The 18398-nt window shown below is 37.5% G+C and overlaps 1 protein-coding gene across 1 annotated transcript in view; it reads right to left on the bottom strand.

Moving 5' to 3' along the window:
• The window catches only part of OXCT1 (3-oxoacid CoA-transferase 1), an 84390-nt gene that overhangs the window by 26747 nt on the left and 39245 nt on the right, over positions 1–18398 (bottom strand). The window contains exons 8-13 of the mRNA XM_075726055.1: positions 11591–11698; positions 8795–8906; positions 8208–8302; positions 7482–7530; positions 4021–4093; positions 3181–3256 (exon numbers count right to left, since the gene is read on the bottom strand). Of these exons, the coding sequence (XP_075582170.1) occupies positions 3181–3256; positions 4021–4093; positions 7482–7530; positions 8208–8302; positions 8795–8906; positions 11591–11698 (513 nt within the window). The remainder of the gene's footprint in view (positions 1–3180; positions 3257–4020; positions 4094–7481; positions 7531–8207; positions 8303–8794; positions 8907–11590; positions 11699–18398) is intronic.

The following is an 18398-nucleotide window of genomic DNA, read 5'->3' on the forward strand; positions in this document are numbered from 1 at the left end:
TCCCTCCCCAGAAACCCTCATTAGTTGGAGAAATACCAAAGGGAGAAAGACAAAAAGCCATTAAGTAGTAGTGCTTAATGGAATAAAACTATCAAGAAATGCCAGTGTTTAGGAAGTAACTTCTGCCTAAGCAAACAGCATTGTTTACTGCACATGCTTGAAATATTCTCACCCTCTTCTTCCTTTACTCACGGGATTTTCCTCTCCATTAGAAATTAGCAGATAAGAGCAAATAAAAGGCTGTAATTATTGCAATGAGCCTTCCTTAGCTCAGTTCCCAGTAATAAATGCAAGTAAATACACACATGCACACACTACGGCTAAGTGTTACCAAGCTCTCACAGGACAGAAAGGATAGCTTCATGATGGTATTTATCCAAAACACAAAATTTAGAAGTATTACTGGCATCTGAAATAATGGTGAATACCATCAATCCAGGAACACAAAAGCTACAGCGTATAAGAAATAAACCAAACCTGAACACAAAGCTAAGTGAAAAATGTTACAGTGAAACACAGCTTAAGTTTCCTTACACAATGAGCTTTCAGCAAAGTCAATCTTTGTATCACCCCACACAAATCTTGTGACTAAAAAAGGATGCATCTCACTCATTATTCAACTTAACTGACAATAACTTATCATCTTATTCACAGGAAAAGCAGGAAGATCTGAATGCCTATGTGCTGGTTAATCCCATTTTAAAAATCTGTACTGTAGAATGGTAGTAACACATCAGTGAAGCAGATTAAGACCAACGGATCTCAAAACAAAGTAACCAAAGGGAAATTATTGCTAATTGGAAAGGCTCCTGGCTGGATTTATGGAGTGTCATCAGACATATTTACTCACAAGTAATACCAACTCACTGCAAAAGGAATTTGCAGACAGCCAAAGGTTATTAAGAGTGGCAAATGAGGATACCAAAAAGTCACAGGGATCCATGCGGTATATGCTAGTAAAAAGGTATGCCTCAAAGGTAACAAAAAGACTAATAAAAGCTACACAAAGTTGTATTTTATACTTTTCCTATTTTGAAAACATACCTGTTATTCATAAATCTGGGCCTGAACGGAATGGAGAGGCATCTTCATAAGCAAAATAAGCAATTCCAGATATGGAAAATAACACCCTTCATATGGATGCAAAACTAAAAATCAGTATCTTCTAGAGAACATAAAGCACTGAATGAAGGAATATATAAGTCTGCACACTTTTGAGAAAAACTTAGAATACAATCTAAGCTTCAATGTTTCAAGAAATATGTTTGTAAATGAATCTGTTTTATTAATGCAAAATGCTGGCTTCATCTTTTTATAGTTGGGATCTTGAAAGACAAGTCACAAAAACTGTCAGTGAAAGAATTTCAACATCATGATCAGAAAAATGAGTTTAACTTCTATACGGCAAAAAAGTATTCTGACAGAAAGTAAAAACTGCACAAAGCTACTGGAAAAGTGAATATTATTTAGTCCCTGAAAGCATCACGTGGTATTGTAAGTATTATTTGTGCCTGCAGTGTCTGTGAATGCTGTGCTTTTGTTCAGTCTAAGTCTAGGAAAAAGCTAAAGTTGAGTATTTAGAAGTGGTTTAGACTGTTAAATGTTTTGCTTGAACACAGGTGTTACTAGCAAGTTGAAAATACCACAAAATAATTCTGATAGTCTCCAATTGTGACATATCTTTGGAAACTGATGCTAACAGGAATCAAACAAGCCCTGCACAGTCAACTAAATATACTAGGAAAATATCTGGTGAAATCTTGATTTTGAAGAGCGCAGTATTACCTTAATGCATGTCATACTTGGACTCCTACAGTATATCTGATCATCAGATTATGTTTAAAACATAGTTCTATCAAAAGACACGAAACAGCAATAGAAGAGCGCACACAGGATGCCACAGTGTTGCACTAACAGCAGCATTAATTTTCAGACCCCATTTTTCACAATATTAACTGGATGACACTGCAAGTAGAAAAGAGTCTTTAAAAAGCTAGCACTCATATCAGTGGGATCTGAAAAGATCTAGCCAGCACTAGTCTGTCTGTTCTCAGTGGTGTGACCATAAAACCAGGTTGTGCTGTAAGAACATCTAAGGAAGACTCTTTTCTTACGGATTTATCTCCCATGTGCCATATTCCAACCTAGCCATAACCCCTTCACATCCGCTACAATCACTCACACAGACACCTGGAAAAGCTCTTCAGACAACCCTCCCATGTCCGCCTGTGCAGACCTTGTCTTTGTCCCCTTATGCTCTAGCCATCACTCCACAACTTGTATGGACACAGGCCTGTTGGAGAACTCACACAGACTGCTGGGCTCAACTAACACTTCTCCAATAGACAGGACATTCATTTGGGTTTTTTTTTCCTCCTCTACTCAGCTTTCAATTTTCAAAGACTTTCCTGAGACCTTTAGCACTCAGACAGATAGAATTATGCCTCATTACCTTAAACCAGGCTAAAAAGAAAAGTTGTTTCTAGACATCTCCGATACAAACTATATCAGAAAGTACCATACTGAAAGCATTTGATATTTTCACATGTAAACAACATGAAAGACACCTATGTTGTTTAATGTTAAAACATAAACTGTGTTCAAAGAATGGCTTAATGTCATCAGCTGCTTAAATAATACTGGGATTAGCTTGTATTTCTATGGTTGAAACCTGTAGGACTACTCGGATAAATACAATAGTACTGCTTCCTTCTAGATGCATTCAAAATGGCAACGCTGTGATCCTTTGACAAGAATACTGAGAAAAATAATGCAGACTTTTTTGCTATTTTACACCTTCCTTCAAGTGCTTGCTCCAAGTACAACTATACAAGAGTTGTCACTCTCAAGAGAAAGCATCAGTACTCAGCAAAAAAATGTGACATCTGAAAGGCATAGATCCAAGAGGAAGGAAAAAGGCTTACATAAATCATGTGCAGCTTTTCACAATACTTAGCACAAGCATAATTTTAGAGGACTGACTCCTGATAATTGACTGCTTGGTGCAAGCAGTATGCAAGAAAACCTGTTAACCTTAAAGCTGCACATAACCTCTATTTTAATGCTTTGAGCTTCACAACCCCCATTCTGCTTCAGCCCTTTTCTCCATTGCCTGACCCTCAGCTACACTTATATTATCCTAAATATAGTGCACTGACAGTAGTACAAACACCTACTTACAGGAATCATCCAGTTGGCCAGGTCACCATACTTAGACACCTGCATAGCTCCAAGCATTGTCAAATCAACATGGCCTCTGGCAACAGAAAGTGTGCAATTAGCATATCACATTCAAGTAACAGCCCACAAATCTTACAAGCTTTTGTTCACATTCTCATTACATCAATATAAAAACAGTGGCATACCACAGAGGTAGCAACCATTTTGTCACACATGTAGTTGTGGGGAAGCTTCCCCTCTAGATGTATCGCTGAAGCAAATTTTTCTGTCTGCCTAGTGAGCCTCAAAAACGTTATTACTTTTGTCTGGTTTTGGTTAATTGCATGCACAGTCAATCACCTCTGAACTCATACTTTTAAGTGCACTCCTTCACATATTTACATGCACTCATTATCTTTTCAGAGCCATTAGGATTTAGTGTCTGTTTGCATCCAACCTCCTACCCAAAAAACAAACAAAAAACAGGTGCAGATGGTGGATTTCCATTAGGGAGGTGGAATGAGAACCAAAGTTGCAAGCTGAGCAAAGAGAATACACAGAGTGCAAGTACAGATTAGATACTTGGAAATGACCAAAAAGTAGCTGTTAAAACAGTTATAAATGTGTTTATATATGGCCAGGTGATGGAAGACATGAACATCACTATGGTATCTATTAGTTACAGTGTTTTTCTATTTCCAATAGCTAGACCTAATCCTCTGTAAACCACCACTGATTAAGTCCATGATCATTTTTACAGGTTGTTAAATGCTAACCACATTTCAAAGAATTACTAATGAGTTCAGTCACTGACTCAGTTTATTCATGTTTCAAAAGATCAGGGTTTGTGTTGTTACATACCCTCTTATCATCGCAAATGATTCATCACTAGAGAAATAGGAAGAACCTGGAAGAACCGTGACTGTCTCCTTACCTGTAAAAGAAATAAGCTACAGTATGTATGCATTTTGTCTCTTTGACAAATGAAGTCTATGCTATTAACCTAGAAATTAACCTAGCTATCAACCGAGGAATAAAGGGGGGGTTTTATCCAATTCTTTTGGATTATGCACAACTATGGACCTGATTACACTTACTATGTCACCGGTAAACCTAATCAATCACAACAAATTTTGAAGCAGTTTATGACATTTTTTAATGATAGGATTGCCCACTCTTTGACTACCACCAGTTCCAGGCAAGACATCACTGACACCAGGGGCTAAGAAATCTCTGTGGAATCAGCTTTCTGCTCTATCCACATAAAAAGTGAGAGGCAACTCTCTTTTGAAACAGAGAGACAGGGAGATTGCAAGGAAAAGCGAGCAGACCAGATTGAAGCCTGGAGTGATAATGATGTAGAATACAGAAAAATAAATGACAGATCTAGACTACTCTTGCTTTGTTAACGTTCACAGGAAAATGTCCTTCTGTGTGCTGTACTGTTCTCTGCACAGTGCTTGGGTCAAGCAATGGAGCACACACGGAAGTGTCTCATTTTGACTCTGTGCAGAGCCCTCTCTTTCCTCTCCTGCCAGCACTTTGAATCAGTCTAAGCAACAACCATGTGTACAGAGTGCCTCTGGAAAGGCTTAAGAAACATGGCCGAAGGTGAAATTATAAACCAAGCGTGGGAAACTTGAGAGGAAAAAAAAAACCAAAACAAAAATCTTTAGCACCAGATGACATTGTGAAGGAAAAGTTAGTGTAACAACAAAGGAGAAGAGGAATGAGACATCACTAAACAGTTTCCAGAAAACAGGGGAAAAGAGATTAACTAAGAGGCTGGGAAAGGGAAGGAAACACTGTATGAAAGTTAAAATAGAGACCTAGGCTACCTGCTTTAATTTATTGAGTTCACTTGATGTGTATTATATGCCAAGACATTGTATGGAAATGAAATTTCGACACACAAAATAGTATAGAATTAAGGTCAGACAAGCAATCTTGCAGTCAGATCACAAGAATTCACCATGCTAACATCCAGACCTGCTGAGACTGCCTGCATTGTCTTTCCCTACCAGGCACCCACCCAAGGCAGTGGGAGAGACAACACAGCCTGCAAGCAGCAACATGGAGTGAGAACCCTGGGATAAAGTGACAGGCTAAGGCAATGTTGAGAAGAAAGACACAGTCTGAGGACCACAGAGTAAAGTAGTAAGAGCACCGTATCACCCACTTCTTGAAAATGCTCTCAGGAAGTCAGTACTTCTAAATGTTTCTGCTGTAAGACAGAAGTCTACCTTTCAATTACAGTGAAGATAAACTTCGTGTGAGACATTCAGAAAATGGGACAAGCAAAAAACCCATACATATTCCAGGGAAACAGAATTACATTTGCAGACAAAAATTTGGCAAAAGCTCAGATCAGGAGTGCGTTTTGAAAATGTGGACTTTGGGGGCTGATACTGGACCATTCCAGCCGACAAATGCAAACAGAATTAAATCCTGTTCCGTTGTCATTTAGCTTCTGTTTTCTTCACATGGTTTTATAAATTTGGCTGGAAAGCACCTAGAATGGTCTTAATCCAACTAAGCGTCAGTGAGATTTAGCAGCTTCTGAATGTTTCAGCAACGATAACAATAATAATTTTGGTGGTAGAGCTGAGGTTCACCTATCCTGTGTCCCATCTGCTGCAGCTTCAGAGGAAGATGTGATGGTGCTCAACACCGAATTACCAATACTAGAATAATCCGATCTCCATGTTGCATTCTGACCTCTTACGCTAGCTTCATCCCTGCAAGATTATCTCTTCAAAAATATTTATCAACCATAAATAACAATTCAAGATCATCTTGACATCCATATAAAAGCACAATGATTTTTCAGAGTATTTATCAAGTTCTTGAATATTTTTTCCATTGTCACTCTGTTAACATGTTCATTTCTAATACACCCATATTAGAACTTAAGTTCTAATGTGCGTGCATAATTTCACCTTTTATAGTAAATGTTTTTTATTCTAAATAATTCTTTCCTTCCAGTGACACCATCAGCTTTTTTTTTAAAAAAAAAAAAACAAAACAAAAAAACCAAACCAAAAACTCAATTTCAGCTCAAGCATTGACACAGCTCTCATATGCCTCTGACATTTTCCTTCATGCAGTGTACCACAACAGTTACCTAGCTACTGGTGAAATGTTGGACTCAATTCCTAATTTCGTATCAGAAGATGGCCTTAAATCACTTCTTATTTAAAACATAATACTGAAACAGGGGCAATAACACAGCAGTATGATAATGGTATCAATTAGTTAAACCAGGCAGCAAATGTTTCATGTCAGTGCATAATTGCTGGACTGCACCCTGATATGAACTAAAAGCTTGTTTGATGTCAGTGCTTTATCTCCTTTGACTTTCAGAGTTTAACTGTACTTGCTAACAGCTGCTGAGAAAGGTACTGTCTATATAGATACATATGTACACATCCATACACATGTGTGTATGTATGCATAAATAAAAAACATAAAATCGTTTTCCATATGAAAAAACAATTCTAAACTATGGGTCTATAACCTACCATTAACGCCAATGACAATTTATAAGGTGCCAAGGCCTACTTCTGTTTGTCACAATGCAACATACAGGTGTAATTAATTTTACGTGGAAACAGAGAATGGACACAGGCACAACTTTCCATGAAGAAAACACAAATAAGACCAATGCACTAAACCATAAAAAGCTTAAGTTTTTACATTGCATGGCTGTTTCTGAGGTGAAATGCCCCAAAACAGCTGGGCAAAAACAGTACGTGAGGACTGGCATTCCTCTCCTGAAGTAGCAAAAGCAGCCGCCTGCAGCAGAGCCCTCCAGTGTGCCAGGTCCCATTTAGGGAGCTCTTTCCCCCTGCCCTGGCTACTGCTCTCTCTCCAAATGCAGATGAGTTGCATTCCTGGCAACTCACTAGCCAAGAACAAACCAGGCCATTAGACACAGGATGTTTTAAAACATGTCCCAAGCATAAATCATTGAAAACCATTTTCTAGAAGACACAAGGTGAAAAGTAGCAGGAAAACAAATCCAAATTTGCATGTAGGCTTCACAAAACAATCTCACTTCTGAAAAGGAAGGTTTGACCCTTTACTGCCTGGCCTGGAAGAGAGTTTCCTTCAGTAGCTACTAAATTGCATCAAAGCATAAGCTCTCTAACTAGAATATTAAACACCTCCATTGATCAAAACCAACCTTTACTTAAAAGACAAATACATTAATATTTATAGGTAAATAAAACAGGAGTTCAAATACTGAATCGAAAGAAAATTTTTAGATTAACAATGAATAATCATTTTCCATAAATTAGATTTATTTAAAAGATTTTTACCTGCATTAATCAGGTCTGGATCTACTTCATTTTCAAGTGGATAAGGACCCTGATGACAATGACACAGACATATGTCAGCTTAATATCAAAATACCTTTGAGATACAATTCATAACTGCTTTATTATTTCTAATGCTTATTACTGAAAACAGATCATCACATACATGAATATTTTTTATCTTTAGCAGAACAACATCCCTGATGATACAAGCCACCATTTACATCAACTAACATATCAGGACTGATGGACATATTGTTAGTGGCTGTTAGAATTACTAAATAACCACGAAGTGGGGGTTTGGTTTCGTTTGGTTTTTTGATTTTTTTTTTGTTTTTAACCAAAGTCACATTTTTTTAGAAAAAGGTATATAGGTGCAACTTCATAAAGCCATACAAAAGTGAAAATAGTATTTATTTTAAGCTTTATTTAAAATTATGTTTGATAAGGCTTGCAAGGCTTGGTCTTGCAAACTACTGAAGGTTCTGACTCCTTCCAGCTAAACATGGACTTAAGAACATACTTAGCAAAGTAGCACTATAATCCTGAAATGAGCATTTCCTTAAAAACTCCCATGCACAACAGTAAGAATTTTATGATCATGCAATATGACATATATTTGAATATGATTTTTAGTAAAATTATAATCAAGTTGGGGGCGGGTGGGGAATAAAACCCAGCCACTTCAAGGTAAGTACACTACAATAAGTGCCCAAGATATATTCTTACCAAACCCAGGACTCCATTTTCACTCTGTAAGTGAACAGTTATATCTGGACTGATGAAGTTACTGGCCAACAGCGGGATTCCAATACCCAGATTAGCTGAAGAGAATTGGTTAAGGCACAAACAGGGACACACTTACTGCAAACTAATAAATTAAAACAAGTTATCATTGTACTACGATTAGATTAGAACTGTTGTTTTCACACAAACACTTTCATTTTTACTTAAACGCCTCATATTTGTGATGAATTATTTTGCCATTTGGACTGTCTAATTGCATTCTGTCAAATGCTTTACATGATAAAAAGCCCACAGTGCAAGTAAGCTTCATTTCCAACATAGATAAGTTTTTCAAGAAATTCTTGCAAAACATTCAACTGTTAACAAACTCTCCAGATATGCCTAGATAAAAACTCCAGGTATCCTATGTCTTAACATCCCATCTATTTCAATAGAGTGTTAATAAAATGAGAGAACCTCAGGCTCTTGGAAAGACAACGAGCATGGTAATTAACCTGTCTTAAACAAACCAGCTGCGGTTGTTATTCTAGCGAGTCATCCCTTTAACCTATAGCACAGCTCAAGGATACCATACATGCCATCCTCAAACTCTAAAGCAGCCCGTCTAATGATCCTCTCCCTCACATTGTCTCCTGGTTTTTCTTTGGCTTTTGAGTCTTCAGGCTTTCGGATTGATAAGCGCTGCAAAAGAAGAAGTAATCATAAGTATAGATTAGAATCCAGATTCTTGCTTCTCAAGACACAAAAGCCTGATTTGTGATTGCATTGAGATACTTGGTCTAAGAATGTTATTTATCCATCTTCTACAAAAAAACCCAACCTTTTATTCTATCAGTGCAAGCTTATCTAAGTCAATGGAGTCATCAAACATCCCCAATGACAGCCTCAGAGCAAAACGTTACTACTTCTTTGTATCGCCAAGGCTGAGAGAGTATGTCATACATACACAACTGGTTAAGAACGCACCAAGCATTAGTGCAAATACAAGCAAGTCTGAGATTCATTACCCCAGAGATACCTAAATAGATTTGTCAGATGTCAGCCTACAATACAAATACTGCTCTCTTTCTGCATTCATTCAATTCAGTGGTCCTAGTCTAGATTTATATACATGAGACAGACAAATGCCAGTCATCTAAAGATACTAGGAGCTAAGCAACTGTTTTCAAACATAAATCTGTATAATCTTGCATAAATCTGCCTGAAGTTGTTTCCTGAGATTTCCTGACCTTAAATTGACACTTTCTAAATCACATGTAGATGAAAATACCATGACATTCAAGAAATTTGTAACACCTTTTTTATAAACTATTGTTTACATAGATTATGATCTTTGCACATCTCTCCCATGCATATAAAACTGCTCTGGGCAACATCATGTCCTGCACCCCCATATCTCTTCACATCCTCTCCTGCTTTAGGCCATAATGAACAGATCAGGCAAAATCATCCTCTGTTCCTTTTCATCACCACAAAAGATTTTTTGCAGTGTCTTTTTTCCCCCGCGTTGGGAGTCACTTTCCTCTTAGGCAGTCAAAAACAGTCGATATCAATCCTCTTGAATTTCCCAGCAACTTTCGTTTTATGCCTTGGCTGTCTTCCCTAGAACTGCTTCACTTGCGAGTCGTAGAAAAAGTAAGAACAATCACTTAGGGTTTCTCTGCAGCAAAGGGAAGGTTGGATAGAAAGCATGACTTGGATTAGAGGGACCACATCTAAGCCAAATTAGGCAGGAACAGCTATTTAAAGCCAGTAAGAATTATGACAGACTAGTGTCTGTTGTCTTTATTCCTCATCTCTCCTCTTACCACTCACCATACTCAATGCTTTTGTATGTACAGCCACTTCCTTCATATATAATCTTTTATGGAAGAGTAAATAAATCTGCCATTTCCTTCCTATACTTCTATTAATGAGGGGCGCCACTGCCAGAATTACAAAATTACACAACCAAAATTAATCTGTTACAACTTTGCTGTGCAGTTTATAGTAGCTTTTTTCCTCCCTCTCTCACTTCCTTTCTTTCTTAAGCATATAGGGAAGGGGGCAGTTGACTAGGTAGGTGTATTCATTTATGCAGCCAAGCCAAAGAAAATCAGGTGTTTGTATAAAGGTCTTCCCTGGACAGTCACCTCTTCATCCACTGCCAAACTGCAATAAGAACAGCAGTTTAGTAGATGCAAATGGATTTCTCTCATGAACGGTAAAAGCTTTTGTGTGAGATATTGCATCCATTCACAAGAAGGAAACAGACCATTATTTGCAGTCTAACACAACATGCCCAGAGAAAGGAAAAAGAAGGGGGGAGGAGGGGGGAAAGCTTTGACACATCTGTTTCCACTCAAATACTCAACAACATGCAATATGCTTTTGCAGAATGAACAGATGGAAGGAGGAAAAAAAAAGCTTTTTAACCTTAACATTCATAAAAGAGTTTATTCAGAGAAAAGGCCTTGTATGACTTTCTAGGACTTTGTGACTTGATTTTAATAATAAAAGTTTAATTATTATGATTTCTTTCTGCACTTTTTTTCCCCCAAAGATTTTTTTTCCCTTGTGTCATATATCTCCCCCTCCACCAGCTCTTCTGATGACATTTTGAATAATTTCCACCTCCGGACTATGGAGACACAGGAGAAACACAGAATTTTCAATTGCACTTTAAAAGCATTGTCACATCACCAAAATGAATACAGGGACATAGCTTGAGTGAGGCAAAGCCACAGAAACAAAGAAGAACAATTACATAATCATAATTTTCTTGGATGTTTTCAGCAACGGAATATTATTGCTGCAATTTTTAATAGCTACTGACATCTTTTATTCAGACCAGGAATGCCACTGGCTAAAAAAGTTCCTGATTAAAGAAGAGGGAAGAAAGGTTCCAGGACCTTTGCAATGTAACGTAATTCAATACATGGCACAAAAGGGGCTGAGACTGGCCCTAGATGCCCATGTCAAAAGCTCTCTAATAGAAAAGAAAGCATCTAATTGTCAAAGTCAGCTCTTAATCTAGGTGTTCCCCTTGTGGTGTCTACAGAAAGTGAACTGAGAGAAGGAAGGAGAATAAAGTAGCATTTTCCATCAAATTTTCAACTGCATTAAAGCCACCCAGGACGACAGGCAGTTGCTCTAAATTATTCAGGGACTGAACCAGAGAGGCTGAAGTGTAAGAAACAAGGCTCAATTCTCAGGGCCCCACCTAAGCACCGACTACCTAAGTACACACTTAAGCTCCAGTACTTAGCAAAACTTGACAGGTCTTTCTCACACTATCTTCTCAGTGCTAAGACTTAAAAACCCTGCAAATTCTGAAATATACCACAAACTGAAATATGTTGTGACCAAGAAGTTCAGCAACTTACTTCAATTCTCTTCTCAAACTTCTCTCCTTTTATCAGGCGATCAACATAGATTTTGGGAACATGAATGTCTTCTGGGGCAAATGCTCCTATATCAACAATTTCTTCTACCTACAGAGAGAAAAGGGAAAGCAAAAAAATTTAGAAAAAAGTATTTAGTGAGAGATTTTATTAGCAATGAAGTTTCAAATATTAAATACACAGTGGATCAAATCAAGAAAACTAAGGAATGGGACAAACAGAAATACCCTTTAAAAGAGGTTATTTTAGATGCTCATCTTTCTTCTTCTTTCAAACGATATTTCTACAGACAAATTGAAAGTAGCTTATGTTTGAACAGACCAATTTGTATGACCACCTTGAAGAAATATACCATGTAGAGTTACATCAGAATTGCTTGTACCTACAAGTATTTTCCATCTAAACAGAAGGAAACAATATACTGGCGACAAAATATCAGAGTACAAAGCAGAAGTATGAATTTTAAGGATACAAACACAGAAGCTGGCTTGAAGTTTCTCCATAGTGTACTCAAAAATAAAACTGAACACATTTGAACTGTAGTAATTGACTGCAAGAAAGATGTGAAGATCTAGAAGTCTCTACAGTTAGCGAAACAGACATTCAGCACAAAATGGCACTGATGCACATGTAGTATGTTTGAAATGTCACCTATCTGGAGCACCACAGACAACAGGGTTTTTTTTCCTTCTACATCTGAGTTCAGGGTGGCCTACCTAGAGACCATGCCATGGCCAGATGCCTGCAGCACAGACCCTCAGCAATGTCTGGTGCTTTCCCTGACAAGTCTCAGGTGCAGAGAGCACATTTCACTCTGCCACGAAACAGACACTACTGCTAGGGCTGTACTGCATTCTGACCACAGACAAAATGCATACTGTTAAAGCAACAGGTCAAAGATAACACCGAACCAAGCTACTCAAAAAGAAATTAAGTTAGTTTCCAAACTGCTTTATTACCAGCAACTAGTTAAACTTTCAGGAATGTCCAAAGTCTAAGAACCCCAAAACAAGACCCAGGGTGTTGACCTATCAGTAGGGGTACATCACTTAGCAGTCATCACCAGTGAAGCCACATTAAAGAGCTTAAAATTCAGTTTGACATCCTGCTGTTACTGCACAATGTGATCAATAGTAAAATCTATAGTACATCTGATAGACAATTACCTTCCTACTGTGCCTTACAGTGTGACAATAAACAAATCCACCCTAAAAGCAGCAGGGGGAGAGGAAAAATTAACAAACTAAAGACCACAGGATCAATTTCAGATGATCCCTAAAAAAAGCCCTAGGGTAAACAGACAGGAAGAGACAAATTGTGAAATCTGTAGGGCAAAGGTGGTAAGGAAGAGGCTGTAACAACCACAGTGACACCAGCCTCAGTGTTCATGGAAGGCAGAATCACACATCCAGAAAGTCCTTATCCACAAGATAGAGAGACAATCAAATCACTATTTTAAAAATTCAGACTACTGTATTCATGAAAAAACGGTGCAGTTGCATCCATGCCCCATCTCACTTGAAGTTTATTATCCTATACATGAATTTTAAAATTAATATGGAGAACAAGTCAAACACAGGGTAAAATGAAAAAATCCTGAAGCACACAGCTGAAGCACACTGCACTTTCAGTGTGCTGGCTACTATCAGAACACGCTCAAAAGGGAGGAGAAGCAGGAGACAAGACCTTTCAATGAAGCCATATACAAGCAGATGATCTGCTACCAGCAGAATTCCCAAATTCACCTTTTCTAATTAAATTTGTCTTCACTTATCAGGTGGAAAATAAGGCCTGGGGACTACTAATAGCTACTGATTTGAACTTTCTCATAAAAGAACTACATTTATTTGCTGCAGTAGCTGAGATTATAAAAGCAAAATCTTTGCTGGCACAATTCAACCAACATCAACAGAATTATGCTGCCAGAAAACTTGACAGACCGTATCTCTCCCCCCACAGAATACACAGAATAAATAATTTATCCAACACTAAATTGTTGAATGTTTGTTATTAGTCACCCTATTCCCTTAACTGGTTAGTACCTGGCCTCTTTGGAAACAGCAGTCAACATGATAGCTTTTCCTCACAAGAACCATCAATGTAATTTATTATTTCTGTATATTATCCTAAATCAACGTAACACAGACAAACTGTCTTTTATCCTAGGGATTTCAAATGAGCCTAAGGATCCCTGCAGACTGGAACACCTTTGTTTTCACAGGCAGCCCCCCATTATTCTTACTGGTGTTTCACAATTTCCACGTTCTACCATTACATGAAATAAGCATCAAATGTAATTAAAATTAAGTATGTTAAAATATCCATATAGCAATAAAATGGAATTTTGAAAAGGGATTAAAAATTTGCATGTAATGTCTGCAAGAATACGTATCATCCAGTTCTGCAAGTGAAATTAAACATCATGTTTGTATGAAGAAAAAATTTGTGCAGGGGAAGCACAAATGTAATCTGATTGCTCTAACTCTCTCTCCCAACTCTGCTCACAGGGAACTAGATGATACCCAGCTGAGACACTGTAGATGGGCTGCCAGCAGCCTCCATCAGTACTGCCAGCACTGCTACCACAGATGAAGCTCTGCCAACAAAAGCGAAACTGGGAAATCTGATGGCTATGGGAATTGGCAATTTAACTTTCTGTGACCACTGCAAGACATAACCCAAGCATCTTTCTACATAAGAATGATAATGCAAAAATAAGTAGGTCCATAGCTGGGCATATTCACTTCCCTTTCAGGTTTCATATTCCTTTATGAGTCTTTTCTGTAACACATCCACAGCCTAAGTCTCAATGAGGCATGCAGGAAAGCATTCATACTAATAATTAAAAGGATGTGTGTGAATTTTGTTCCTGTTCTGCTCTCCATCTTATCTATCCTTCTGTTCTTTCTTCTCTCTACTTACCTTGCCTCAGGCTTTATTTTGTCCTGTAGAGAAGAATCCCTGTAAATATCAAAAATCATTACATGGCATCCAGCCAAGAGACACAAAGCAAAGCATAAAGAGGGAACTAATCAGGACAGACCACTTCCTGCACCTTCTTCAATTAGCAAATCAAAATACTCTGGTACCATTTAGATTGCCTTGATCACATGTGTTCATTTTAAATCTTAACTTCATCAATGTGCTAGAAGATAGCAAATGTTTACATCTTTGCTACACAGGTAAAGCTAAAGAGTAACTTCAAGAGACTGTATGGGCTGGGTTCTCCCTTCTGGAAAGGCTCTGATGCATGATTCAAAAATCCTTTCATTGTTTCAAGAGTTTCACAGTATTGGTTTTCTTCCTGGGTATAAATGTTCTTGCAAATCTTGTCTAATTGCTGACAATGGGAGCAGAATGAATAAATTCATTTCTGAATACTGGTTTATCTGCAAGTACACCCAGAAAATAAAAGCTGTTCTTCACTATGATTCACAAGAGCCTTCTGCCATTCCTTTTGGTATCAGCACTCATAGAATCAATGGTCATTTGTTTCACAATATCACTTCCTTCTGTAATTTACATCTACTTTCCCGTTTTAAAGTAGATTGATTTATTTTTGCTTACAGAAATTCAGCTACTCTTCTACAGTTTTATCTCAGAATTTCTGAAGGCTTCCAGAGAGAGAAAGGGCACCTTGAAGGTTCTGGACTTCCAAGATAAAGAACTCTGGTTCTTGATCAAAAATTGGCAAGGAAATTACAGTGACACAACTATTCATGCCAAAACACTTGAAAATAAAAAGGCCTTTCCTTTTATGTACCTTTTAACCTGTGTCTGCAGCCTAATTAGGTCCTTTATGATACATGAAATGTTTTCAGCTGTTTTAGTTTTAAATATCAGTTTTCATAAAACTAAGCCGTAACCAGAAATGACAATATAATTCCTTATTAGGGGGGGAAAAATCAAAAAATGTGCGGGTGTGGGTGGGTGAGAGAAAAAGAGACTGGGGAGAGAGAGAGAGTTTAACAAAACCTATGCATTTTTAAGTAGCTTCTTTTAACACTGGCTTTATTAAATCTACCACTATCTTAATTATCCTAGTACACTTCAGTTCTTCAAATGGATATAATAAAAACACCCAGAACAATGTAAGTAGAATAAAACATTACCACTGGTCAAATGTCCAAAACAACAGAAGAATGAAATCAAATTTAACCCCTTAGATGATCAAAACAAACTCATTAGAGCACTTCAGTTCACTACTGGAAGAATCAGGATGTCACTGCAAAACTCATTGTAACATTTACAAAATCCTAAGAAGTTTAAAAAAATTTTTAAAAACACAATAAGGGCTATGAGGAAGAGTTGTATGTGTCTGGTTCACTCAAGATCACAGAAACTGTGATCAACCATTCCCCATGGCTAATGACAAGAAAAAAAAACAGTGTTAATTTTAATTGTTTAGACTGAATTTCACAAAAAGCTTTGCTATTTTAACACAGTGGAATACACTCTAAAGAGAGGTCACTGGAATTTAAGAACAAACTATAGAAACTTCTTGGGCTACAGGAAAGAGCAAAGCAGGTTAGTATTTACACAGTTCTGCCTGCATGCAGAGAGATGAAACAGAGGATCTTCTGAGTTCAGTTCCCTCCTTTTCTAAGATCAGCCAGACCATTAAATTTCTACTCCTGCAAAACCTATAGTAATGAAATGACAGTCAGTCAATAGCCATCCTGAAGAAGAGACTTTTACAACTTTAAAAAGCAAGCAGTTACCAAGTAGTCTGATAAAGGCACATCTTGGTCAATAATCACCAAGTTATGCTCACATTGGACTTGGAATAACTGTCTTCATAAGCATACTGAGGGGCACAGGAACAGTAAAAATCTGTAAAGTTCAGATTTATTAGGGAACCTTTAGCCTAATGAGACTGATCTGGGTCACATTGAAGGTCCATTTAGTCCAGTAACCCTTCTTCTTGGCAAAGAACAGGAGCTTAAAACAGCATGGTACTTCTGGTTACATTCTCCCAGCTTCTAGCAATGTGCAGTTTAAGGATGTTCTCAGTCAGAAGCTGGACATAGACCACTTTACTTCATAGCTTCTGATAGACCATGAACTTGTCTAATAGTTTTCTGGGAACCCAGAAGATTCTACCATTGCATTTCTACAATTTAACTAGTATGAAAAACATTTCTCATTATCTGTTGTAATTTCACTGTGTGCTTCTTTCTCTTTGCGATACAGGAATACCATGCAGCTGTTCTTTACTTGCCCATTCCGTACGAATGAAGATCCTATGTACCTTTATATTTTTTTCCTAGTTTCTAGTAGACTCCTACCCTCTGTGAACAACACAGAGCAAATCAGTGAGGTGTGTTGCCAGTATGTCATATCTGATCATTAGGGAAGAAAAGCTGACATAAATCTCCTAGGTTTGTCTCCAGGTTTTTCTTCATGTGGCTACAGATCCTCTTAGGATCTCCAGTTAGGAGCCCCTGCTAGATTATACTCATTTCACCTTTGTCTTCTCTGTTCAAGATCTCCTCAATTACCTCCACTTCTAGTTGCCTCAGGCTTAATCTCTTCTCTCACACTTCTCTGCACCTGCTGCCTGTTTCCTCCAACCGCCTGTTTCCCTTCCACTCATTTAACCTCTTCCTCCATGCTGTACTGCTTACAGCAAAGAAAACAGACTGCACTAAATTACCTGCTCTAGGTACTCATGCATAGCAGTTCTGGGATAACAACCATAGAGAAAAGAGGAAGCATGCTTGATTATCTGCAAAAGCTATCTATATGTAAAGCTGTGTGCATGCATGAAAGAGTACGAAAAGAATATGAAAAATGTAACCACCAGTCTCTGAAGAAGTTCTACCTTATACATAGAACTACACTTCTTCAGAAATTTTTAAGCTAGTCACATTTTAGCACAGCCAGGATACACGATGTTCTGAAGTTTCAAGAACATGTTCAAAGTCAGAAGATACTGAAATTTCTGAAAAGAATAATCCTAAGAAAACAACATTCTCAAAACAATGCATCTTCACCTTTTTTTTTCCCCTTATAACTGGCAGTTTTACCCAAAATAAAAACTCACTTAGGTAGACTCACTTAAATCACAGTAGAAGTGATTTTATAAAAGAGTAGCTACTTCAGCAATAAATGCCTGCTACCAACTGTGACTATACATATGTACTGTAAAAATGTATTCTGTAAGTATAAACTGAAACTTGCAGTTTTTTCCTCAAGATGTTTGCAAAGTAGATAATGAAGAAAAAAGCAAAGTCTGCTAAGTATTATTTGTTACTGAAGTTACTCCATTACACTGATGGAATTGCTTGTTCGAGTAGGTCTATATAATGCTGTATGCATCAAAAAGCAAAAGTGATAAATGACAGTTGTTTTCTTGCTTCCTTAAATTCATTTACATTTTATGCTATTTTTCTACTGTAAAATTACCTGAATTAGAAGTATGAGAGATGACTTTAAGATTCAGCAATCTATCAGTACCTGTATTACCAACCAACCCAGTCTCCTGCAGCAGGCACACCTAAGGAGTGATTCCTTCCTAAAATCTTCTTAAAATCTGTTTGTTTCGATATAAGCCATCAATGAACTCATGCTGGTTGTGATCACGTTTTGTGACTTGTGCTTCTTGATGAAATGAGGTGATTTTATAGTGCTCCATGCTTATTTTTACTATACTCAACTGGATGATAGTAGGGACAACAAAAAGGGGAACATAGTTATGTTCTTACCTTTTAATTATGAAGTGCTCAATTTGTATTCAGTACCTAAGTTCTCAACGCAAAATGAAATGTAACCATTGACATGGAATACA

The sequence above is a fragment of the Pelecanus crispus genome, chromosome Z (genome assembly GCF_030463565.1).
Source record: "Pelecanus crispus isolate bPelCri1 chromosome Z, bPelCri1.pri, whole genome shotgun sequence".
NCBI lineage: Eukaryota > Metazoa > Chordata > Aves > Pelecaniformes > Pelecanidae > Pelecanus > Pelecanus crispus.